General features: G+C 36.0%; 1 protein-coding gene and 1 non-coding gene across 3 annotated transcripts in view; both read right to left on the minus strand.

The window, feature by feature from the left end:
* Positions 1-22369, minus strand: part of UFL1 (UFM1 specific ligase 1) — a 32104-nt gene extending 9735 nt beyond the window's left edge. For both annotated transcript variants that reach the window (XM_028104216.2, XM_028104215.2), the window contains exons 1-12: positions 22203-22369; positions 20833-20978; positions 18901-18929; positions 18144-18241; positions 17504-17618; positions 15799-15929; positions 9593-9651; positions 6899-7045; positions 5357-5532; positions 3999-4178; positions 3018-3138; positions 227-343 (exon numbers count right to left, since the gene is read on the minus strand). In XM_028104216.2, the coding sequence (XP_027960017.1) occupies positions 227-343; positions 3018-3138; positions 3999-4178; positions 5357-5532; positions 6899-7045; positions 9593-9651; positions 15799-15929; positions 17504-17618; positions 18144-18241; positions 18901-18929; positions 20833-20978; positions 22203-22279 (1396 nt within the window). In that variant the 5' untranslated portion in view covers positions 22280-22369. The remainder of the gene's footprint in view (positions 1-226; positions 344-3017; positions 3139-3998; positions 4179-5356; positions 5533-6898; positions 7046-9592; positions 9652-15798; positions 15930-17503; positions 17619-18143; positions 18242-18900; positions 18930-20832; positions 20979-22202) is intronic.
* On the minus strand, positions 10911-11044 carry LOC114210052 (U4 spliceosomal RNA). The gene has a single exon (XR_015768445.1). It is a non-coding gene; the product is annotated as a U4 spliceosomal RNA (small nuclear RNA).
* Positions 22370-27912: the final 5543 nt, after the last annotated feature.

Below are 27912 nucleotides of genomic sequence, written 5' to 3' on the forward strand. Positions count from 1 at the left end.
TACTTTATACAAGTACTCACTGTTAATACACCCTGGTAACTAGAATATGAACCGTGTTGATGGGGGGCTGGTGTCATCAACTAAGCCGTGGTAACTGAAATTCGTGCGCAAAACTGTGCAAGGCAAGGACTTCTTGCAGAAGCATAACACGTCTAATGGTCTACATCTTAAGAAAATGTTTGCAAATGAGACACTTTCAAAGGAAAAGTAAAATAAAGCTACACACCAGTATGAGATGACTCATCATCACTATCCTCTTCTTTTCTTCCTTTCTTCTTGATTTTTTTAACTTTGTACTCCCTGGCATTGCCGCCGCCGCCTCCTCTCACACTTCCACTGCCCTCTGGTGGGAAATGACATAGTTAGTATTAGCTAACTGGAGATTTTCAGGAAATGATGACACTATATTGTCATATTTAACTTTACAGCAGAACAATAGAAGCCAAATAATTAAACTTTTAGTGGCTATTTAAGGTGGGAGTTTTTTTTTTTATTACAACACAAGTTTTGTAATTCAGTCAATAAAAACTTAATAAAATGTGAAATCTCTTGAATTTGAGCAACTCACGTAGATAGCTTACCTGCTCTAAAGGCAGGCTCTTCCACAGTCTCTTTTTCCTTCACTAAGGATACCTCTTTTCTATAGCTTTGTCTGGCTTTGTCTGGGCCAAACCCATTCCTTTACTGCTTCTTCCACCTTCTCCAGAAGAAATGTGCCCTCATTTGCTCATCTCTGTTACTACAGCCTCATTAATATCCCCTATTACAGGACTTCACAAGTTTAATTACCCCTGGTTTTGTCTTTTTGGTTGAAAGATTATTATTCATGTTTAGAGGAGACATCCTGAGTCTCCCACCAACCAAAGAGACAATGAACTTCTTGAGAACAGGGAGCATGGCTCACTAATGTTTGTATCCTTGGGGTTAAAGCGATGCTTGACACATCAAAAGGAGCTCGATAAATGCTGACCATGAATATTAAGTTGGATGAGTAGAAAAATATAGTTATCAATCACCTATTGGCTAAAGAAAGACTAAAAAAATACAAATTATGAGACAAACTAAGACACTGTAAATAAAAGTAATGTTGAGATGTTTCTCTGCTTTACATATTTACATTTAAAGTATCAATTCAACAAAATAGAATACTGATCTAATAATGGGATTGACACACCGAAAAATATTGAAACTATATTTCTTCATAAAAGATTAATTTTCCATAAAGTAAAATGACATACAAACTACAGATTTTTTCTAAGTTCTAAGTACAATTCCTTTAAATTTCATCATGTCCTATAATTGTAAGTTCTATTAATTTATTTTCCCTTGCTTTTATGATAGAAAAATACAATTCTCTGGGTGACAAACACTGGGGAGGGTATGTGCTATGGTGAGCGCTGTGAATTGTGTAAGACTGTTGAATCACAGACCTGTACCTCTGAAACAAATAATACATTATATGTTTAAAAAAAAAAAAAAAGAAGATAGCGGGAAGGGAAGAATGAAGGAAAAAAAATCGGAGGGGGAGACGAACCATGAGAGACTATGGACTCTGAGAAACAAACTGAGGGTTCTAGAGGGGAGGGGGTGGGGGGATGGGTCAGCCTGGTGATGGGTACTAAAGAGGGCACATACTGCGTGGAGCACTGGGTGTTACACGCAAACAATGAATCATGGAACACTACATCAAAAACTAATGATGTAATATATGGTGATTAACATAATAAAAAAGATAACCTTGGAAATTAAAAAAAAACACAATTCTCTCAAAATCGTAATTTGGCAATAAATTTCTTAGAGGGAAGACATTTAAATTTGACATTATTCCATGCACTATATCTAAACTATTATGATATGATAGTACTATCCTTGAGATGATGACCAGATGACTCTGAATTTTTAGAAGGAAATAAAACAAACTAGCTATTCTGACATAAGTGCAACCAACTGATTAAGGTGAATTTATAAGCACATCTTCAAATAATATGATAAAATATGCATGGCTGTGAATACTACCATGATTTATTAGAGTATGGTTTTCCCAGAAAAATACAGAGAAATTTCAAAGTATCAACATTGAAAGATTTTTTAGAAAAAGGTTTTTGAAGAGGAAAGAAACAATCTCAAAGAAAACAGAGTGAATTCCCACAACAAAAATGAAGTTTTTATAACACGTCTTCAATATAGCTGTATTAATGAAACATGTTGAGTATCTAGTTTCTTTAACTCTGATATAGGACTAATAAAATCATTCCTACTATAAAAAGTATGGAAAACACATGTTAATTTCCAAATGCAAGTTACTAGTATACCAGTGCTACCTAGAATAATTTCCAGTGATTCTTAATTAAAAAAAAAAAAAAGAAAGAAAGAAATGATGAGATCTCCTTGGGAAATTCATTCATTCAATAAATAATTTATAGAACATCTAAAATACACCAACAAGTGCTCTAAGGACTAGGGAAACAATAAACAAGATGGACAAGGTTTCCAAACAATAAAACGCAAGACAGTGCTAAAAGCAATACAAAAAAGACTGGAAGATAATATGATGGAGAGTGACCATGTCTACCATTCCAGGTGGTGAGGGAGGCCTCTCTGAGGAACTGACACTTAAACTTGAGCTCTGAATGAGAAGAAGAAATCTGTTACCTGAAGTTCGAGAGAGAACATTCAGGGGGAGGGAATAGTTAATGCAAAGGCTTTCACGTAAACACAAACTTGCCAAATCTGAGAATAAAAAAAAAAGGCTACTGGGCTGGAACACAGATGGTGAGGGGGCAAACAATGGGACATGGGCCAGGTCATGAAATTAACTTAGTTCTCACAAAATAAAAAAAGAGAAAGCAATCACTAATATTTCCATTTTCATAATTGAAATTTAATTCATTAAGAAAAGATTTGGCTAATATTAACAGTTAAAGATAAATCCCCTTCAAAGGGCCTAATAAATGTAGAGTTCACTGCAACAAATAAAACTCATCTTTGAATCTTCTTGGTTAATAATAATTTATTACCTGTTGCTTTTCTCCTTCGTTCATCTTTTTTATCCTTTTTACTTGTATTAATGCTTTCTAAAATGGAGACCTGTTTCAGATCATCTTCAGTGATTAAATGAACAGGATTATTTTTCATTTCCTGAAATAAAACATGTTTTTGGTAAGCAAAAATATATGGCATTATAGAAAACATAGAAGTTATTTACATACTCAATTATTATTACTCATCCTAATTATTCTTGTTCGATCTCATTGCTAAGAAGAACTATAGAGCCTGGTCCAACAGTTGCCACTCTGAAACTATTTCTCCTTGCCAAAGATCAGTCTCTTCCCTTGCTGTTCTTAACTTTTTGATTCTGTGATCAAATAATGAAAAATCCTATCTGGTCCCTGAAAAACTGATCACACATCAGATGCAACCTCTTCAGCTGATCTGGCTTCTTTTAACCACTGCTTACTAGGTGACCTTGCTCTTCTTTTTGAGGCTCCCAAGTCCAGCACCACTTGGCTACCTGAGATTAACAAAATCTCCATCCCTCACCCTAACAGAATGACCATGTAGGATGAGTTGGCACACTTAAATCATGTAAACTGTTTTATGTATATATGTATATTTATATATATAAATATATAGTGTAGTGATTGATTGATATACTGTATATTTATGCATATAATCCAAAGATAACATTTTTGTGGACTTTAATGTTGGACTAAGACCTTTAGGTGACTTAACTGTGAAGTGTATAATTTCATTTATATAATTTCAATTTATAAAATCAGCTCCCTACGTTCTAACTTATATGTCCTGATGGGAGTGAAGAAGGGGAAAAACAAATCAAGAAGAAAAAGAAAGGAATGATGCATTAAAGGAAAATGATGCATGAAACACAGTGTTCACTTTTGGGTATATGCTGCATACTCCATTTTTCAAAAAGATGTCTGATGATTCTAATGTGAAAATCCTGTTAAGATTAGTAAGGGAAAGGAAATCTGGCATACCTTTTCAGCTTTCTGGTGCATCAGTTCACTGAAGAGTTCTGTGCAGTTATTTATGAATTTTTCGCTGACGACAACAGTGTCGCTAAAGACTACAGCTGAAGCTTGCTTGCTGAATGCTCTCATCACCTGTTGAAGCAACATGGCAGCATCTTCAACTGATAAAGAACTGGGTAACAGAGGCTAGAATCAGAAACAAAATGATAACAAGTATAAATACAGAATCAGAGAGACAAACCATTTGTTACACATATATGCCCTCCCTAGGTGATCTCATTAAGTCCAGTGGCCTTCAGAACTATCTCTATGCTGATAACCTCCCAAATTATATTTCTGCTTTCATCATCACTCTGAGCTCTGGAGTTATATGCCCACTGCCTCCCTAACATCTCTGCTCTTATGCCTAATAGGCATCTCAAATTCCACATGTCCAGAACAACACTGATTGCAGCCGCCTACCCCCAACACCTAGGTCCCACCCACCCTTCTCCATTGTTCCCCCATCTCAATTAATGGTACTGTTCTCCATGCAGTTGATCAGGCCCCAAACCTACATGTCATACTCAATTCCTCTCATAAACCCACGAACAATCCACCATCAAGTCCTGACAACTTTACCTCCAAAACAGATTTCTTAGCTCTTTGGACTATCTGAAATTACCATTTTCATTAACTATCTCCACCTAGGAAACTTGTGTGGGCACCACATTCCCAGCAAGTAAAATGGTTCCTGGCACACAGATGGTACTTAAAATTTGTTGAATGAATAAATGAACACCGAAATCTGGAACCTCTGGAAACTTGTGTATCCAAAACAAGTAATTTTCTACTTTGCCCTGACTAGTAAATAATGGAATGGCCTCTTGTTTCTTTCTCTTCACCTACACTTATCTCTTTGGCATAATAAAGGCAGGTCAATACTGAACACTGAAGTAAATACTACCAGGGCTAAAGCAGCTCATGTTAATACATGAGCAGAGGTTAACGAATGGATAAGGGATACACAAATACTATATAATGCCTGATGCCAGTAAAGTTGTGAATGCTTGGATAAGATTGTGAGAAATCTCATCAATTTCAATGGCAGGCCTGAAAAAAGTGTTACATTGTTTGCTTATTTGTCTGGAGACTAACGGAATTCTGGATGTTGACTATCCATATATAAAAGGTCATTCTACCTCAAAAGCTATAAAGTCTCTAAGCATAATTAAAACTGTTTTTGCTGTAACAGTGACTGCTAGAATTTGGCTACAAAGCCAAGACTACTTTTCTGTATCCCAATACTTAAAATGACCACATACTAGCGAATATCAGTGGTCACTGGTTTAAAGAAAAATTAACAAGAAGAAGATAAAACATACTGCGATATCAACCCATGTTCCAGAGCTGATGGCTTCCTCTACTGATGCTTCCACCTGATCCACAAGTCCTTGACCAACACAAGCGGCTTTCAAAAACAAGAGCTGTGTAGTCTTGTATCTTTTCTTTATGTAGCTCACAGCATCTGGGATTCCAAGTCTGGATAAAGCATCAAATTCTAGAAATATATCACAAATAGAAACGGAATAGAATACATTGGAACAGAATTGTCAATCATTCATATCTTTTAGAAGTCTTAGAAAAATTAAGTTCTACCAACACCTATTCTTTGTGAACGCACTTTTTCTGTTTTGTTTGTTTTAAAGAATAAAGCATAGAAATGTACCACAGCCTATTTCCTGTTAGGCGGCTGGCTACCTTCCCAAATTTTTATTACTAAACATAGCTGTAGAAAAATTAGTTCAAATGCTTCCTCAGTCCCAGCTATGTCACACCCTCAATTGAGGGGTCAAAGGGAAACATGAGAACTATAGATCAAAAAAGTAGAAACAGGAGTTAAGGAGAATGTAATAATTTATTAATAAAGAAGCAAAAACTGGAATTTATTTTGCTTATTACAGTTAACTAAAGGTATCAGACAACTTAGGACAAAGTAATTCCCTAGTCTAATTTAAACTAGATTTGGCATATAAACTAGATTTAGCATATAAACAAAAGTAAAAAAAAAAAAAGACTTAAATTTATAGCCATTAAAGTTATTGGAGAGATCTATTGTACGCTCTGCCCCCAAATAATCATATTTAAGAAAATTAATTATAACAAAGTTCTGATCCAAGTCCATGGCTGAAGAAACTGAAAAGTACGTTACAGAAAGCCAAGAAAACATTAAGCAAAACCCAGCAGTATTCTAGCATAGATTTAAACTGTTTGAACATTAGTATCTTAGGGGTTTATTACTGAGAAAACAACTGATCTCTTACATGATCTGACCTGGGTTATGAAACTGATCAAACTAAGTAAGCTCATGTACACACATAATATATATGTTACATATGTGCATATATATTTGCTAATTGTTTTAATGATTAAATTCAGTCAATCTACTTTATCCAAATGACAGAACCTCAGAAACAGAAGTTAGAATAGCTTCAGGTTTTCTGAAGTGGATGACTAATAAAAATGCACATTGTAAAGCTGAAAGCCAAAATAAAGTATTTCCAAGATTATGTATCTGAATAACTGGGCAACTTCATAAAATATAAGATATAATAAATAAAATTACTTTTCATGACTTCAAATATACCTGAAGTTGTAATAGTATCATATCACTGGAAGACTGGTAACAATCAATACCAGATTTTGGCCCTTCCACATTACAGCTGTTCAATAACTATGAAATTAAACTCATTTGCAAAACCAACAAAAATCTGTAATTTGGCTACTTTTACACTCAAAGAGAACCATTATAAGCTGCTGTCAATAGCAGAGCATGTGTGTACTCCCAGCACTAATACAATACTTTATAAGAATGTGTGCAGTATTAGAAAGAAGTTTTAGTTTCAAAGACAAAAAGAAATAGTTACCTAGATAGCCATTCTGTCTGAAAAAGGAATCCACCCAAGTACTCTGTGTTCTGGAGTAAATGTCAGGGACAAACACCGCCTTATCCTGTCTCCCACCAACCACAGTGCCTCGTAAACGTCCACTATTAACGAGTTCCTCAAGCACAGCTTAAAACAAAGCCAAACAAATACAAATAAATCAGAGCAGGTATAAATGTCCAAAAGTAAAATACTATTTCACAATTTAGTTATTCTTACCCTTTAAAAAAGCAATTTAAAGTTTAAATTGCATAAATGAAGACGTTGTATTTTATTTTATTTTTTAAAGATGTTGCTTATTTGACAGAGAGGGCACAAGCAGAGGGAGAGAGAGGGAGAAGCAGGTTCCCTGCTGAGCAAGGAGCCCGATGTGGGACTCGATCCCAGGACGCTGGGATCATGACCCAGGCTGAAGGCAGCCACTTAACCCACTGAGCCACGTCCCAAGACGTTGTATTTTAGACAAAACTTTCCTGCCATTTATGAGAATATTCAGGTCACAAATTTAGGAAATTCTGGCAACTAGCTAAAAGTGCTGAACTTATAACTGGATAACATTAACATTTAATATTTTAGTTAATTTTGGGGAAAAAAACCATGCCATTTATTTATTTTATGATACGTTTTTTGAAAGTGGATGACTAAACACTTGGAGAATAGATAATATGCAATCCCTAAGTGTTTCCAAGTTCAATTTTCTCATATTTAGAAAACTTAAGACCCCTGGATCACATTAGAATCAATTGTGTGAAATAAAGCCATGAAAATTTTTAAAAGTTATTATACTTCTACTGTTTTTTTATGTTTTTACATTTCTACTGTTTAAATTGCAGCACCTGAAAGAGAAGTATAATGCTGTGGTTAAGAGGATGGATCTGGATCTAGCTAGACACCCTTTACATCCAAATCTCAACTCTGTCACCTACTCGCTGACAAAAACCGGGCAAGTCATTTTACTTATGCTTCCACTTTCTCAGCTACAAAATAGGGCTAATGGTAAGTGTCCTCAAGAATTGAGGTATTCAAGTAAACTGCTCAGAACAGTAGCTGGCATATAATAAGCACTCAGCAAATGTTAACTAAATACCACCACCACCAGCAGCAGCATTAATCACTATCATCATCATCAAAAGACTGATGCCAGTCTGAGAACTGGATGGTACTGCCATTAACATAAAATATATGCTTTTTATTTAAATCATAACATTTAACTAAACATTTTATTGTTTAAATATCAAAATCCCCTGAAAAAGACAAAGCAGATAGGAAGGAGTTATTTCTAAGCAAATCAGAAAGGACAGTCAAAAGATGACTGGCAAAAAAACGTTTATGAAAATTAGTCTTTATCAGAAATAAAAATTAGCTTGCAAGATTTCGGTGCTGAGTAAATTAGGATACATTAGAAAAGTCTAGATTTTTCAACAGACTGCAACACATAATTTTAAATTTTGTGACTGTACAAATAAATCCATGCTAAGTATCAAGTTATCAATTATTACTTGAAGAACTTTACATGAAATCCCACCAATCTCCAATTAGTAGATTCCAATATATGTTACATCTATAATTTTAAATTTATTAAACAAAAAACCCAAATTTAACTGCATATTTTGAAAAATACAGTGAATTAAAACTAACTTTTGGTTTTATACATGAATTTCTTTTCCAGCCTTCATTTTAATTCTTCTATTTGCACAGATATCTGAGCCAAGAGACTGTCATTGTTTTTATTTACTTATTTTTTAATTTTTTTTTTATTTATTTGAGAGAGAGAGAGAGAGAGAGCACAAGAGGGGGTAGGGTCACAGGGAGAAGCAGATTCCCTGCTGAGCAGAGAGCCCGATGCGCGACTCAATCCCAGGACTCCGGGATCATGACCTGAGCTGAAGGCAGTCGCTTAACCAACTGAGCCACCAAGGTGCCCTAAGTCATTGTTTTTAAGAATTATTCCAGCAAGACTTTAAAAAACCCCTCAAAACCTGATAAGAACTTCACAAACATACACATAACATAGGTTATGAACCAAGATTATTTTGGAGATATTACAATGCGGTTTGAATGCTAAAAACATATTTTTCCTGGTATTATCCTCTTTGTAAAATTTTTTTACTTTTTATTTCTTAAAATATTTTATTTATTTATTTATTAAGTAAGTAAGCTCTATGCTTAATGTGGGGCTTGAACTCATGACCCTGAAATCAAGAGTTGCATGCTCCACTGACTGAGCCAGGCTGGTACCTCTAAAAATTTTTTAGACAAACACTGTTTACTTTCATGTTAGAAAATGTAGCAAGAATCTGTAAGAAACAAAGTGAAAATTATTCTTTAATCCTACAATTTTAAATCTCTCTCTATAAATATATATAAATATGGCAGTATATATATATAAATATAGCAGTATTTTACACACACACACACACACACACACACACACACACACACACACAATTTGTTTTTCATTCTACTCCTTTGGGGGTAGCCAACACTAAATGTCTGGTGGATATAACAGATAGATATATACATGAAAATTGGTATAGCAAAACCTTTCAACTAGAAATATTTTAGTTATGTAAGTTTTAAGGTTAAAAGAAGTCAAAACATGAAAAATTAGTAAGTTTCACATTAATAGTCTATTCAGCAGCTAATTAAGTGACACATAATTTAAAGCAAACTCACAGTAAAGCAGCTGCTCTTGAAATCCATATTTTGAAATGAGAGAATTTACTGCTGTAGGCCTTTATGGAAAGAAATAAAAAGACCTTATTCATTCTAGAGTTACACATATTTATGAATTATAAAAATCACTAGGATAACTAGTTTATGAAAAACCCATTTAAAAGAAAAAAAAATGAAGGCAAAAATAATACCAGATTTTACATCCTTAATCAGAATTACACTACTGAAATCCCAGGGGAATTGATTTTTATCGACAATCCAGGAACAATTCACTTTCTCACCAATTACCACCTCAGATTTAATGATACCCGATCTGCTTTTATTTTATGTTCGTTTTTCTTCATTCTATTCTTTCCCTCTGGGAGGCTCTTTCTCCACCTAGGAAGAGCCAAGTGAATGTTCTCTGAATCTGTTTTTGAAGAAAAGTGAAATCATACATGTAGTGAAAGGAATCTGGAATGATATACTCCCAGATTAGGTAGATGACTGGGAGGGATCCACTTAAAATGCTCCTTTTTGTTTAGCACTATTTTCTGTAATGAAAGTGTTTCTTAAAAAAACAAAAAAAAGTTCTAATGAGGTATAATTTACATACAATTCAAGCATCTTAATAAATTTATAAAATTGAGGAACCATCACTATAGCTCTCAAGTCTAGAATGTTTCCATCACCCAAAAAATTCCTTCAGAGATGTTCGTAGTTAATTCCTGCTTCCACCCCTTGTCCTAGAGAACCACTGATCTGCTTTCTGCCTCTATAAATTTGCCCTTCTAGAAATTTCATAAAAATAGAATCAATATATGTCTCTTATGTCTGGGTTTTTTCACTTAGCATCATTTTGAGGTTCGTGCATGATGAAGCATGAATCGGTATTTACTCTTTTCTATTGCTGAATAGCATTTCACTGTATGGAGATACCACATTTTGTTTATTCATTTATCAGTTGACCATTTGGACTGTTTCCAGTTTGGGGCTATTATGAATAATGCTGCATGAACATTTGTGTACATGTCTTTGTGTGGACATATCTCTTTATTTCTTTTGGGTAGATCCCTGTGAATGCTTTTCTTTTATAATTATCTTTTTTTTTTAAGTAAGGGAAATTATAAAGAAAACAACACAGACTTTCTTTTTATGACTATATATTTTTCCCTATTCATCTTAAGGCAACTATGCCTGTTTTCTGGTTGGGGTTTAGTCTATGTTTTTATTTTTATGCATATACCTAAGAGACTTTTAAGTTATTCCAAGTACTCAATTCTCTGGTGATTATTTAAGATGTTATGAATTTTCTCTATGACAAACTTGGGAGAGCAGAAACATTTGTCTGAATATGAATTGATATTTAAAACCCCTGTGTTTGGGAATTTTGGCTAAATTATTATTTTCAATTAGCAATAATCGCACCTCGGGTAAACCTCATTGGCTACGATACTGCCACTGCGCAAATTATTATTTTTATCAAATTCTAATGTAGATTTTTTGTTTTTTTTTATTAAATTAATTTATCCTAGTGTTTCAGCTAAATTATCTAGAACCCCCAAATCAATCAGGTCCATTTAAGTGCTTGGTGAAGTTTGCTCTCTGTTTATCTTATTATTACAATCTTCTCAAGTTCTATTTTTTGTTTTCTGTTCCCTTCTACCTGAACACATTTTTGAAGGACTTTATCTTAAAATTTCTGCGTGCATAACTTAATTTAGGTTTTCAGTAAATATTTAATTGAACTGCACAAAACTTCTAGCTTTTTTTGTACAATAAAACTTAGCTGTTGAATTTTTATTTCAATTTGGAATACAATGTAGTTTAGTATACCTATATATCTCACTGTTTTATTTCCTGATCTTCTTTCTGGCTACCTATAACAACAATATAAACCCTTTTAAAATCAGAGATGCAGGTGTTTTCTCTGAAGTTAGACCAGAAAAGTGGGGGCCGGGGGGGTCCCTTATATTTAAGAGACAAATATGATGATATGGTACATTAAATGAAACTATCTGGAAGTCACATAGCCTAGCAACATCTTTTGAGGCTCAGAATTTGTTTTGCCCTCATGCTTTTTTTTTTTTTTTTTTACAGTATTGTTATTTTACGCTAAATTAGGTGCTGAGCATATGCATAATACCTCTACACAGAGAAACTCAGGGCTACTGTGAGTCAGAAAAAATATTATTTGCCGAACCTGATGGTAACCACACTCACCGCAATAGTCAAAGAAAAAAAACTGTCAATAGAAAAACATATTTTGTTTTTATTTTTTGACCAAGTAATAAAAATACACAGCACCAGAAAGGTACAAAACTGAATCCCCCTTCATTCTTATCACTCAGCTACCCAGTTCTCCCAGAAATAACTACTGCTAAGCAGTTTCTTGTGTTAGGAGGGCGCAGGCTGTCAGAGCCGATGTGGAGAAAGGAGGGCATCCACATGGGAAAGAGAGCTGCAGCAGCAACGGGAAATCAGGTACATAAAGGGGAATCACTCAAACAAGTAAATTTAGCTGACCCTCGAACAACGTGGATTTGAACTGCATGGGTCCACTTTACATGTAGTTTTTTTTAAAGATTTATTTATTCATTTGAGAAAAAGAGTGAGAGAGCACATGAGCAGAGGCTAGAGGGGCAGAGGGAGAGGGAGAGAAAGTCCAAGCTGACTCGTGCTGAGCGTGGAGCCTGACATGGGGCTCGATCTCACGACCCTGAGGTCACGACCTGAGCTGAAACCAAGAGTCGGGACGCTTAACCAACTGCGCCACTTGGGCCCCCCTGTATGTAGATTTTTAAAAAATATATATAGTACAGCACTGTAAATGTATTTTCTCTTTCTTATGATAATCTTGGGTTTTTTTTTTAAAGATTTACTTATTTGAGAGACAGAGAGAGAGTGAGCACAAGTGGGGGGGGGGTGGGCGCAGAGGGAGAGGGAGAAGCAGACTGACTCCCTGCTGGGAGGGAGCCCAGTGCGGGGCTGGATCCCAGGACCCCAGGATCATGACCTGAACAGACGCTTAGTTGACTGAGCCACCCAGGCGGCCCATCTTTCTTATGATAGTCTTAATATTTTCTTTTCTCTAGCTTCCTTTATTTTAAGGATATGGTATATAATTCATATAACATGCACAAGATGCATGTTACTCGACTATTTGACACTGGTAAGGCCTCTGGTAAACAGCAGGCTGTGAGTGGTTAAGTTTTGCAGGAGTCAAAAGTTATTCTCAGATTTTCAACTGCGGTGTGGGGGTTGGTGCCCCTAACCTCTGTGTTGTTCAAGGGTCAACAGTATATTAAGGAAAATGGGAACTAGGTTTCTCAGGGTCAGAGAAGGAAGCTGCAAATATGGAAAAGGAGAGAACTAGGGCAAAACTACCTGGGCGCTTGGACGGGAACTGCGGAGTATCAGTGTGAACTCATGGTTTTTGATAAACATAAAAATACAAAAATATAGATACAAAGAGGGTGGATACACATGTGTCTGTGTATCCCCTAACTTGTCTGCTGAGAGGCTTGGGAGCAGTGATAAGCAATAAGCAATTCAGTGTCCAGATCTTGGTTTCTAAATAGTATACTCTACTAAAAAAGAACCAGGCAGGGTTCCTTGGGGAAACGGCCGATTCCAGGTTTGGGAGAAGAGAAGTATGAACTGAGCTTACAACTTCTTGTTGTACCAGAAAGAAGTGCTCCAAGAGTGATGGGGTCATATTAAAAGGACACAGAAACCAGCCTGAAGGGTGGGCCAATGGCTAAATGAGAGCCAATTTAAAAATATCTAAATAACGATAATAGATTTTAATCCAATGGATAAAACAGGGAGCCATGAGTCCATACTGATTTAAATAAATGAATAAACTGAAAGTTTGATAAAAAACAGGGTAACTTACAAGATTTCAACTTGCCTTCCCCACAGATACTTAATTATAAAGGAAAAAAAAGTAGCTTTATGACAAGCCTAACAGATACCTCCTCATTAAGAAGTTATAGTGCACACCATCAGTAACTAGAAAATCTAAACTGTACCCCTGCTAGGATTCAATGACAAGAACACAGAATCACTTCGGTTACATTCCTGTCAAAGATGCATAACCTGAACATCAGCATGAAAAAACAGCAGACGAGCAAAATTGAACATTTTACAAAATAACTGGCCTGTGGTATTCAAAAGTGTCAAGGTCATGAAAGTAAAAAAAGACCAAGTGAGTGTTCCAGATTGAAGGTGACTAAGGAGACATGACAATTAAATGCAATATGTGATTCTGAACTGGGTCCTCTTACAGTAAAGGACATTACTGGAAAACTCGTAAAACGTGAATGAGATCTGAGGACTAGGTGGCAGGAATATATCAATGTCAGTATTTTGACGTCTGTATTATAGTTATGTGATTATACAGGACAATGCCCTTGTTTGTAGGACACAGACTAATGTATCTGTGGTGACGGGATACTATGTTAGGAACTTCCTCTCAAATGGACAGAAGAAAAAGGTTCTCTTGCAATTTTTCTGTAATTGTGAGATGATTTAAAAAAAAGAAAGGAAAAAAGAAAATGGTTGCACTAACTTGGCAAGCTTTCTCCTCTAACCTAGTCTTTTGTACCCGAGCCTTGCATGTATTAGGTGCTCAATAAATGCTTTTGATTTGCTGAATGACAAAAAGAAACTGCTGTGGCTACCGTGTAAAACCATGTTCCAGAAGGTAATAAGAGTAAAAGAAGGGAGACTGGTTAGAAAGCTACTAAAATAGTCTAGTTAAAAAATGGACTGAAGTGGGGTGAACGGTCACGCCACACAAATAAAGATTACATAAATATTTAGAATACAGAATTCAAAAGCTTTTGGGTTCTGAAAAAGGGGGTAGTGAAAGAAAGGATGGTGTGAAGGATGACTCCAAGGACTCTGGCAAAACCTACCGGATTTATAACATTGACTAGTAAAGTGGAAACACAAGTGGAAGAATAAATTCAGGTGGGGTAGGGTGGGGTAGCTTAGGGACAGTGAGTTATTTTAAATATGTTGAATTAGAGGGACTTGTAAAACATTTCAGTAGAGATGCTGTGTGGGCAATAGGATTCTGAAATTAAAAAGAAAGGTAAAGTCACCTAGGAAGACAGTGCCAGACTAAGAAGAAAAGATGGCCTGAAAGGAAACCGTAAAGGCTAGGGAAAGGAGGAAGAGCCGGAAAAGGTGACTGAGAAGGTACAGCCAAAGGAGGGAAGAAGAAAGCAGTAAAATGTGATGTTTCAAAAAAAAAAAAAAGGAACGAGAACATTTCAAGAAGGAAGACGGAACTGGAGTTAAATACTGCTGCTGCCAAGTCAAATAAAACAAGGTCAGAAAGGATCCATGAGAGTTCACGATACTGACATCATTACTTTGTAAGCTGGTAGAAGCCAGATGGGAGAGTTGAGAAATGACAGAAGGTAGGAAAACTAAGACAGTAAACGCAGACATCAACTCTTGAGATGGTTTACTTTAAGCAAAGGGACGAACAAGGTGGTAGATAGAGTGGAATATGGGGTTGAGACAGGTTTGATGTTTTAAAATGGGAGAAATCTGGACCCAAAAACCACTGAGATAAAGTTAATGACACAGGAGAGAGGAGATAATTAAGAATGTAGGTTTTCTTAATTCCATATTGGAGTGTCACTCAGGCTCCAAACACTTCAGAAATTCTTACTTTAGAAAAAGTTCAAGTGATTTTAAAATGAATATTGTTAGTCATTAGAATTGTAGAATGTCATTTGGTAAAAAGGGTTCTAAAATTACCTAGTCCCATCTGAGGCTCAAAGGAGTTAGGTGACTGACTTATCTGCTGCAGCTCACGTGGTTATTGTGTGACAGAGCTAGGGCCTGAGAACTTCTGACTTTAAATTGCACGCTCCTTCCATGATCCCAGGATGACTTTCTATACTGACTCAGTGTTCTGTAGACCCGCATCTGGAGTCATGAGGGTGATTAACATGGGGAGTGGGAGGAGATGTGGGTCGGAGAGAGTCTAGCTACATTCTAGGGCTCTGGGATGCCCATTCCCGTTTCACAGAAGCTACCAACCCTCTATATGTCTAAAAAATTAGGGCCCTGCATGAGATTTTAATTAAAAAAAAAGAAAGAAAAGAAAAAAAGCTGATAGAAAAACAAAAAGCAAACCATGATCAAAGATATGTAAAAATATACATATTTTAAAACAGGCTTTAAAAAAAATGAAACAGGCTTACCGGGTAATAGCACTGAACAGTCCACGGATGCGTGCTTTATGTCGAGCTACAAAAGCTTTAGTAAATATGACTCCTCTGTTATCAAGATCAATGTGTCCATTAATAATTCTACCTAGTCGCTGAGTTAGTGCCTGGGGGTAAAGATGCAAATTTTTATTAATTTGAAAGAACAAAATCATACGTATATAATTGTATAGTCTTAATAAAATCATGCTGCTCGCTGATGCTGTATTATCCATATGATTGAGAAATTTCAACAAGCACAAATTCATGGGATATATAAACTAAAATGAAGATTTAGGATCTAGGAAACTTCATAATCTCAGAGCAGAATCAAGAATTGAGTGAGTATATAGCTGATATGTTAAAAGGCTTTGCTACTTGCTAAGAAGGGCTACTTCTAATATAAAATAAAAGTGACTGATTAACCAATTTTCTAGATAGAGGCAGCCTGAAACAGACAGGCAGCCGAGACATATACGCGTCTTGAAGAAGACCCTATCTGGAGCTTCAAACACTGAGTAAAATAAATGTTATTCCAAGATTCTGAAACCTAGGGAAACATATGACCTAAAAAGTTCTCTTCTCTGATGCAAATATTAATAAGTTTATTGGTGTCCAGAGATCTCTACTGGCAGACAGCATGATTTCCTGGAAATCCCAAGAGTATTTCTCCATAGCTATATTATGACTGGGTTAGGTACATCTGAAATGAGTCTGGACATATTTCACACCCCAAGATGAGTTAAAACTCAAGGCAGCCTGGCTGATACTTTCCTGATATAGAAAAACGTATTTCCAAAAACTTCTTAATGAGCTTTTAGAATACTGCCTATGATATTCAGAAAAACTAGAACTGAAAAATGTTAAGAAAACACACATATTTACAAAGTGTATCAACAGCACAATTTTATAAGAAATCATTTGGGTCTGTTCTGATACCTTTAAAAATGTTTAAAAGTACGTTTTTTGATCTTCTGTGATTAAAATACATTTGCTCACTTAAAATAGAACTAAGGCTCCTGAAATGCTACATAAAATAGGTCTATATTCAAATGGTATTTTAGATGTAATAATAGGAAATCACTCTCTCAAAATGGGTGAGTAAATCTGTTTGTATTATAAATTAATCTCACGCAATTATGGTTTGGTAAATTTTTGTAAGCTGAATTTTCTTAAGGTGATATACACCTAAAAAGAGATTTGGCTTTTCTCTTATTTATTCCAATAAATACAAAACAAAATCATCATTTACTGAGTACCTCCGCTGTGCCAGACATCTCACTAGATACACCATATATATAACCTCATTAAAGTCTATGAAAAAGATAATTATTCCCATTTCAAAGATACGTAAATTGAAGCACAAAAGAGTTGAAATAATTTTCCTAACACTGAATAACTAAACAGTGGCATAAATGAATTCAAATCAAAGTCTGTTTAACTCCAAAGCCTGTGCACCTTCCATTGTACAAAAGAAATATCTATAATTTTAAAATGTCAAACTATTTTAAGAACAAAGAAATAATCTTCTAAATGATCTAATCAGAGCCATCAATGTACAGGAAGTATCCCCAAAATATACTGCTACAACATCAATAGTCAAACACTTACAAAAAATTAATGGTAAGAAAATCTAGTTTTTTTCTTCCAATTAAAATTCTTTATTTATCTGAAAAGATGTTATACTATTAAGAAAAAATACCTGTGTCAGAAAGTTTCCAGGAAGATCATAGGTTTTACACAGCTCTGATATGGTGACCTGACCACTTTCTTGCAATTTATCATTTACCTCTTCTGCTAACCGATCCAAATAGTTCCTAAGAGTTTAAAAAAAAAAAAATTAGGAGTAATGATTTTCCTCTTTTATGTTTAATTTCTGTGCAATAATAAATGCCAACAAAATAATGAATAGGGTATGTTTAGGTAAACACAATTCATGACTCATATTCTGAAAATTTTTTTTCCTATCAATGCAACTAAATATAAGGTCAACCAAATGATAAATGCTCAGATTTTTTTTTAACAATGTAAATTCCCGCAGTCGTTTTTCATTAACAGTTTTGGAAGCGATTTGCTCTCAGAGTTAAGATCATATAGGAAAGATTGTAAAAATTATGTTTTGTGCTGCTTTAAAATAATAGGCAAAAAAAAAAATCAAAGTTTTTATTATTTCCAAGTACTCCATCTAATTAAGCACTTACTTTTTAAGTACAATGATCTCAATGATGAAAATCAGCATATGAGAGTTCTAAACAGAATGCCAAACTGGTCACAACTGTTCTAAATTTAAACACTATTAAAAAAAAGGAAACACAAAAAATGTTCTTCAATACTGTACTTACTCATCTATCAGTTGTCCCAACACTAGCTGAACATGTTTTTCTGATTTTACAATGTCACCAATTCTACTTTCAATATGAGTCAGATCCACATTAATTACCTGGAAAATAAATGAATTTCTATTAGTGATAAATTCATACTGTTTCTTGAGTTTGAAGTTACATATTAGAACTACCTTTTTAAAAACTTACTTTCTCTTAGATGAATTTCAAATTAATTTGAAATATTGTGAAAAGTCTCAGTCAAATAAAAAATTAGAAGCTTATTGCTTATTAACTTTCATTTCTGAACAACGACATTTTCACTTGCTAGGAAAGTTTGCATTAAGAAGCTACATTTTCATACAATAGGCACAATTTACAGAAGATTTTCCAACTTCTTGTAATATAGTGTACCTTGCTAATGACATACACACTTATATGTTCTAAAAATATCTTCTACTTTAAAAAATTTCCCTATTCCTTCCATATACTAAAAGCATATAGTTACTTTTCTCTCCAAATTACATAAACCCTGTAATTACATAAAATGACAACTATGAGTTTATTTGGTAAAGAATAAGTAAATAACTGAGAAAGAAGAGCTTATTAAATCAATTCAATATATCAGAACTTATTAAATTGATTAAATGTATTAGTGAGGACTACAAAACTATTTCTTCACAAACATTATACAAAATAAGATACCAGTATTAGTGAATACTTAAGTCATAATACTAAAAAAATGAGAAAGGAAAAGTTTTATAAATTTAAAATTTACCTGTTGCAGATCAACAATGTTTACCCGACCTTTAAAAAAAAGACATTTATTGATTTCATATTTACATGTAAGTACACACAAGCCAAAAACTGTAAATATCGACAGATTTACATTTTGGGCAGTCGAAGTCCTCCTTCTAAAAAAGGACATAAAGCCACAATAATTAATGTTTTCAAATACAAACCATTAGCAGAATAATTCTTTATGGCTGAAGGCGCAGGCAATAATTTACTTTTGAAGTTTCATTAGGTCACATCAGGCCAATAATGAACATCAGCTGATTCACAAGTTGGCCAGACCTATTGACTTAAGATTTACCTCCCTTCACAATTTACCTACTGTGACCAAAGAGATACAACTAAATTCAGATGAACTTTTTAAATTTTTGGAATGAGAAGATTTCCACCTATTGGCAAAAGAAAATCTGCCAAGTATTCCAAATTGTACCTAATATTTTATTAGCATTATGCAGGAAGATGAACCAACACCAAGGGTATATCTGATAACATCTAATGAAGAGTTATTTTCATAGTTGCTTCTATGTTAATCAAACAGTGTTCAAATTTGCTCAGTAGTTTGTTCAAATTTTAAAAAGACAAAAACAAAAACTTCATGTGCTTGTAATAGCATTTCCTACACTATAATAGGTGTAGCACCATATTGTTTCCTAATTTGCAAATACTTAAAGGTAAGTTTTTAGAGTGTGGTAGTATAGCCCTGTGTTTCAACAATCTATAATCCTTTAAAATCTCTGTTCTCCTTTCATAATTACCACCTGATGATAGTTAGGTACCCTCCCCTGAGTCATGCAATAAATTCATGGACTGTGAATAGAAACAGTTGATTACATTGCAGCCATCAAAAGGAATGAAATCTCGCCGTTTGCAACGACATAGATGGAACTGGAGGGTATTATGCTGAGCGAAATAAGTCAGAGAAAGACATGTATCATATGACCTCACTGATATGAGGAATTCTCAATCTCAGGAAACAAACTGAAGGTTGCTGGAGTGGTGGGGGGGGGTGGGAGGGATGGGGTGGCTGGGTGATAGACATTGGGGAGGGTATGTGCTATGGTGAGCGCTGTGAATTGTGTAAGACTGATGAATCACAGACCTGTACCTCTGAAACAAATAATACATGTTAAAAAAAGAAGATAGTACAAAGGGAAAAATGAAGGGGGGGGAATCGGAGGGGGAGACGAACCATGAAGAGACTGAACTCTGAGAAACAAACTGAGGGTTCTCGAAGGGAGGGGGTGGGGGGATGCGTTAGCCTGGTGATGGGTATTAAAGAGGGCATGTATTGAATGGAGCACTGGGTGTTATACGCAAACAATGAATCATGGAACACTACATCAAGAACTAATGATGTAATGTATGGTGATTAACATAACATAATAAAACTAAAAAAAAGAGAGTTCTATACATTTAATTCTGCTTATGAATTAAATCTTTTGAATTTAAGAAAAGAAACAGTTGATTAATTCACATATAGAACACATAACTCATAATAATAAAAGATGCTGTTTTGTAAGGTGACAATATTCGACTTCTTTTAAATTATATGATCACCTTTACCTGAAGCTATTAAAAATATTAAGGGGGCGCCTGGGTGGCTCAGTTGGTTAAGCGACTGCCTTCGGCTCAGGTCATGATCCGGAGTCCTGGGATCGAGTCCCACATCGGGCTCCCTGCTCGGCGGGGAGTCTGCTTCTCCCCCTGACCCTCTGACCCTCTTCCCTCTCGTGCTATCTCTCATTCTCTCTCTCTCAAATAAATAAATAAAATCTTTAAAAAAAAATATTAAGGCTGATTTTTATATTAACAGTTGAGAAGGGTGTCCTATACCCTCCAAATAATTTACTATTTATGTTTTAAGCTGTTTTTTCCCTTCCAAATAACCAGAGGAAAAAAATAAGGAATTACTTACCACCTCGGACATGTAGCTCATCTCTCATTTCTTTACTAATTTGAGCGGGTGTAATATATTCCTTCCCATCAAGTGTGTGAACTACTTCTAGCTGTTTTTGAGCAATCAATTTATTCACAATCTCAATGCAGTTCCGCTCTGACAACCTGAGAGACACAAGAAGTTTTAAAAATGAACTTGATACATTTGTGCTTAACAAAATTAACAACGTATGAAAATGGGCTTTTTAAAAAGTTTGGGCGAAGAGTCACTAGGTTCTATATTACAAAATCTGTATCTCTTATTAGTATAACCATACTGATTCAGTAAGTTAAAAAAAAAAACAACTCTTGGGAGCAAGCAGGTTTACATAAGCTTAAATCATGTACCTAATTCGTACAAATCATTCTATTACAGAATTTCAAGTCTGCTCTCTCCTCTGGGCCTATTTCTACTCTTCAAATCTGAATAGAAAAGTGGGGACATATAATTTAGGTAGGAAAAAACCCTGCCCTTTTACTTCAATTTCTAGTTTAAGTTCACTAAAAAACCAAACAAACCAGAATTTTCTTTTAAATTAAGTGTGTGATTGCTTCACTATTATTGGTCGGTAGGCTGGAGATATGGCCTAGGAAAACCATGACTGCAACTGTCATCCAAGCACTTAAGCATTTGCCCTAGTTTGCTCTCTCTATGCTACAAAATACAGTATTAAGGAATTAAGGTCTTCAAGCCCCAGAAGGCACAAAAACATTGAAAGTAATAGTCAACGAATAAAAAAGGATTCGATTAACATTGTATATGTGTTCTGTAACATTTAAAAGCAGAACTAGGATGCCCAGGGAACATCCCCCCGAGGTTTCTGGGTTTGCAAGAAATGCTAGTGTCCAGGAGTCCTTAAAAATGACAGATGGGACCATGGGTCTGGCCTAGCACAACTCTTCCGGTGCACAAAAAGGCAAAATGTTTTAAGAGTCAACATAGCATTTTCTAAGTACTGTATTTTGGCGTTAGCCTCTCCTTTCCAGCTTATTCTAGGTCAGGAAATGTATAATAGTTAATGATGCCATAGGGACTTGGGTAAATAAGGATCAGAGGGACCCTCTCAACACCGCTAGAAGTCAACAGCCTCGGCCATCAAAGAGGGCGGGGCGCGCCAGCTCTTGGCGGTGCATGGCTGGCGGGGTTCCGGGCCACAGTAGCTTTCGGGCTTCACCGCCGAGAACTGTACTTGGAACTGCAATCCAGGCTATGGGAGGAAGGAGAAGGCAGAAACGGTGACACAGAGTGGGAAGGTGCGGGGTCCAGAGCCAGGAATCCCCGGCCTCAGATCACTGCGTGGCTGCCCTGGGGCTATTTTGGACTCCGCAACGGAGAGGAAGGGTCGGCACCTCTGTGTGGCCTCGGCGAACTGCGCCCGCTGGAAGTCAGCCGCCAACCGCCTGATCTCCTCCCAGGCATCCGCCATCACGGCCCTACTCGCCAAGCCGCTGAAGAACTGCAGACACGTCAGCCTAAATGCAGCGGGAGCCGAGGCGGAACGGGCCGCGCGGAGGGACAAGAGACTCCTCCCCCGACGCAGATACCGAACGCACGCGCCCCGCGCCGGCAGGGGCGTGCCGGAAGAGCCGTAGCCCCGCCCACCTCGCAGGGGCAGGGCGTCCTTCCTGTTGTGAAAGTTAGAAAGTGCCACTTTCGGTCTTTGTTTGTATTGTAACTAATGTTTCAGGGCACTGATAATCTGATTAACGAATTTTCTTTTTCTTCTGCCCTTCATTTGTTTTTTGGGGAGAGAGCGGGGAGGAGATGTGCCTGTGCCTGCAATTAGTAGTATCTCTTCTTGCCTAGTTATTTACAAGGAGCAGTCCATTGGGTATCATGCTAATTTTTACGTGGGCACAGGGCACAGAGTACCTTTTGGGGGACAAGTGGGAGACAGTACTGAAGGTAGGTACTCTATTTTTTTGCACAAAGATGACTAATTGGGGTACCAAAAAGGCTGGGCATTGCTTTCATGTCGTTCTAGATTTAGACTGTTCTTTCCTATTTCTCCTCTGGGGAAGATTGGCTCCATCAAGCAACAAAGAAATAGAAACATACGATAATACATATAAATGGCTACGTATGAAATGGAGGAGGAAAAAGACACGTTTATTTTGCTTTCCCCTGCATTGATATCAGTAAAAGTTAGGTATTTACTCTGGAGTAAGTTTCTTGTCCCCTTTTACTTTTATACCTAACTTTTCACTTTAAAAGAAAAAATTTCATTCCTTTTAACTGCCTGCGCTATAGAGTTGGTGAAGGGGAATTGTTCCAGTTCTTTTCCAATCTCAGTCTCTTATTTGGGGTGACTCAAATCCAATGCCACAAAGGTACTTGTCCAGTAAAGTTCCCAACTTTATTTAAAATGCAGAGAACACAGTCCCAAAACCTGTTACTAAGTACTGCCACCAAACAGCCACACTGTTTGGCAAAGTGATTGCCAACCAAGAGGTGGACCAGCAGAAGTCAAGAAGGTAGCTTGGAAGAGGGTAGGTGGTGTGGTTCCAAAGGGTATCAAGCTTCAGAACAACCCGAAACATTCATTCATATAACAAAGACTTATTGATTCTCTATCCGATACCATGGAGTACATTGGTTGGTAAGGCAGGCATGATCTTGCCATAAACAACTTATAAATCTAATAAAGCAGATTTTTTTAAAAAGGTACTTAGTATAAATTATAAATGCAGTAGGGAAAGTATAGTGTACCATGTGACCACTTGGCATTCAAACTTCTTCCTTACCAAATAAGCCTCTATGAGCCCGGATTCTACTTTTTGGCAGCATCAACTACTGCACACCACCTGTGAAGTAGTGGCCTAGACACACCAAGCCTTTGCAGGACTCCATATCTTTCTGGGATGCCCGTCCTATTCCTCACAGCACCACACTCTTATTTATTTTGTAACTTATTCTTCCATGATGTCCCAGATTAAATAAAACTCTTCAACCTTTTTAAATTCCTACCGTTAGGGGTGCCTGGGTGGCTCAGTAGTTAAGTGTCTGCCTTCCACTCAGGTCATGATCCCGGGATCCTGGGATCAAGCCCCACATCGGGCTCCCTGCTCAGCGGGAAGCCTGCTTCTCCCTCTCCCACTCCCCCTGCTTGTGATCCCTCTCTTGCTATGTCTGTCTCTGTTAAATAAATAAATAAAATCTTAAAAAAAAAAAAAGTTCCTACCATTATTCTGTATGGAGTGTCCCCACAATTCTTTATTCAGGTGTCTATAATAGCAAGCAAAACTGTATTGCAGTTTTTATTTACTACATCTCTAAATAGTCTGAGCTCCTCAATGCTCCATAGCATGAGTATGACAACTGGTATATAGTGCCTGATATATTTCATATATATTAAATAAGTAAGTCAGTGTATATGTTTTGGTGCAGCATTTTACTTTGGTATAATAATAACGTTACATTTATTCTTTTTTTTTTCAGATTTTATTTATCTGAGAGAGAGAGAGAGAGAGAGTGGGCAAGAGAGAGCAGGAGCAAGGGGAGGGGCAGAGGAAGAGGGAGAAGCAGACTCTGCTGAGCAGGGAGCTTGATGTGGGGCTCCATCCCAGGATTCCAGGATCATGACCTAAGCCGAAAGCAGACACTTAACTGACTGAGTCACCTAGGCATCCCCATTTACATTTATTCTTAAAAGACAATAATTCCTAAAAAAGGAATAATTCATGACTGTATTTTCTAGAGACTAGACTAAAATGGTAGCCACAAGCAAGATGAAGCTATTTAAATTTTAATTAAAATTAAATAAAATGATACCAACAATGAACAAGTAGAATTTGAAATTGAAAACACAATGTAGTTTACATTAGCACCCTCCAAAATGAAATACTTAGGCATAAATTTAGCAAAATATCTACAAGATCATATGAGGAAAACTACAAACTTAGATGGATGAAATCAAAGAAGAACTAAATAAATGGGGAGGTATTCCATGTTCATGGATAGGAAAACCAAGGGGAAAAAAATCTCATATTGTCAAGATGTGAGTGCTCAACTTGATCTATGATTCAATGCAATCCCAAAAAATTATTTGGTGGATATCAACAGACTTATTGTAAAGTTTATATAAAGAGGCAAAATAACCAGAATAGCCAATACAGTATTGAAGGAGAGCAAAGTTGGAGGACTGACACTACCTGACTTTAAGACTTACTATGAAGCTACCCTAATCAAGACAATGTGGTATTGATGAGAGAATAGACAAATACATCAATGGAACAGAATAGAGGGACCAGAAATAGACCCACATAAATATAGTTGACTAATATTTGACAAAGGAACAAAGGCGATACAATGGAGAAAATATAATTTTTCAACAAATATTGCTAGAATAATTGGACATTCACACACACACAAATGAATCTAGATGCACAACTTACAGCCTTTATAACAATTACATTTGGATCACAGATCTAAATGTAAAATGCAACTATAAAGCCCCTAGAAGATAACTAGAGAAAATTTAGATGACTTTGGGTATATCAATGACTTTTTAGATACAATACCAAAGGTATAACACATGAAAGCAAGAATTGATAAGCTGGACTTGATTAAAATTAAAAACTGCTCTTCAAAAGTCAAAGTCAAGAGAACAGAAGACAAGACAAAAACTGGGAGAAAATATTTGCAAAAGATATATCTGATAAAGGACTGTTATCAAAATATATGAAGTCTTAAAACTCAACAGTAAGAAGGCAAGGAACCCAATTAAAAAATGGGCCAAAGACCTTAACAGACACCTCACCAAAAGTATACAGATGGCAAAACAACATATAAAAAGATGCTCTGCATCATGTCATCAAAGAAATGCAAACTGAAATGAGATACCAGTACACAACTACCAGAATGACCAAAATCCAGAATACTGAAAATGCCAAATGCTGACGAGGAATGTGAAGCAACAGGAACTCTCATTTGTTGCTGGTGGGAATGCAAAAAGGTATAGCCACTTTGAGAGGCAGTTTGGTGCTTTCTTACAAAACTAAAAATAGTCTTACTCTGTAATCCAGCAATTGCACTCTTTAGTATTTACCCAAAGGAGTTGAAAATTTATGTCCACACCAAAACCTACACACAGATATTTAAGGCATTTTTATTCATAATTGCCAAAACTTGGAAGCAGCTAAGATTTCCTTCAGTAGGTGAATGGGTAACTGAACTGTGATACATCCAGACAATGGAATATTATTTGGCACTAAAATGAAAAACAACCATGTATCTTAACTGCAGTATTGGTTATTTTGAAGGGGGAATAAGAATTTGAATGGGGACCATTTCAAAGTTGGCTAACATTGTGATACAGAGTAGGGGAGCTTTAATTAATCTAATGTATGAATAGGATAATGGTAAACAGTACAAGTGGCCACTGAATAAGAGATGAGAGATTCCTTTTAATAACAAGCTTTATGTAGACTTGGAAAACAGAGCTTCAGTTCTCTAAAAAAAACCTTTCTAACAGCTTGTGTCTACAAATGTAAGTCAAATTTTGACATGGGAAGGGCTCATGGTCTTTTCAGCTATGCTAGGTACATGATTGTGACACCATTCTCGGATTAATTTTAAATCCAAAGGCTAATAAAATATTTTAACATTGGTAATGTGGATTGACGGTTTCTTTGATGATATAAGATGTGATACTGTAAAGTCCTTCCAAGATAAGCTTTTCTTTTATTAAATTTGAAGCATTTCCACCTGTTCATTAGAAAATAATAAAATTTGAAGTAATTTCTCCAACTCACCTAGGAAAATAAACCTAAACAACTGCAAAATGTGTATTGTCAAACAAGTCATTGCAGAGAAATTACAAAGACATTGTGTTAATTACATCACTGATATTACCTTATTGTAGTTAGGGACTTAACAATTACCTTAATACCACCACCAAAAATGGCAATAAAATCCTATACATAAAAAGCATCAATGCCTTAGGAAACCACAATGATTTATGGGTGGAAGAAAAGCAAAACGGTCAGAAAAAAGATGAAATTGAAGAACTAGGAATAAAGGAAGCAAGAAGGTATAGGGGATGGAATAGTTAATACCTCTACAGAGTCAAAAATAATGAAAATAAATGCAAGCCCATTAGCTAGTAGAGCAAAGAGGTTATCACTTTTAAGAGAAGAATTTTTTTCCTGCTATGATAGCAATGGAAGTCAGATTGTAGGATACCTCATGAGCAAATGTGAATAATTGGAGCAAGAACAAAGAGAGAGCTGATCAGATGTTGAATGAAAAGAAGATAAGTCAGTGAAAAGAGAGATTATGATGATGTTGAAGAGGTAGGCAGCAATCACTCAGGAATCACAGAATCACAGCATTTTAGGGCAGGACAGACTCTTCAGATCATTCATGCTAATATCCACCCACAGTAATAATTTCTCTGCAAGGCCCTGGCAGATTATATACTTTTTGCTTGGCTGCTTAAAGTGATGAAGTATTCCCTTTTTTGCAAAGTACGTTAATCCATTTTGGGACAGATCTAACAGTTAGAAATTCCTTCCTTATCCTAAAGCAAGATCTGTTTCTTTGCAACTTCCATATTCTTTCCTTGGGTCCACAGAATGACTCTAATGTATCTTTCCCATGACAACCCTCCAGATATTCAACATGTCCCTCCTGTTTTCATTCTCCAAGTTAAGCATCTCAGATCCTTCGATTATATCTCCTGACAGAATTTTCAGACCTCTAGATATCCTGGCCCCCCTCTCTTATTGAACTCTAATTTGCCAATATCCGCTTTAGAAAGTGATGCCCAGAGGAATTTAGTATTTTGCACATAGTCTGACTAGAGCAGATAACAGTGAGATTAATTTCCCTAGATGTTAGAATTCTATTAATTGGACTCGGCTTAGAGCTGGTAAGGCACTGTATCTGACTAAATTGCTATCGAACTAGGTTTAGTCAACTCTGTACCTGAAAAAATTAATTTCACCTTGTTAGCATTGATTCATTGATTGATTGATTCATTCATTATTTCAACAAATAGTATTTGAGGTGCCTTGAGGATGCCAAGAAGAATAAACTGTTCTAACCTATCAAGATTAT

The sequence above is a fragment of the Eumetopias jubatus genome, unplaced genomic scaffold (genome assembly GCF_037043125.1).
Source record: "Eumetopias jubatus isolate StellerSeaLion01/CBP00866 unplaced genomic scaffold, mEumJub1_p1.0 scaffold_6, whole genome shotgun sequence".
Lineage (NCBI taxonomy): Eukaryota > Metazoa > Chordata > Mammalia > Carnivora > Otariidae > Eumetopias > Eumetopias jubatus.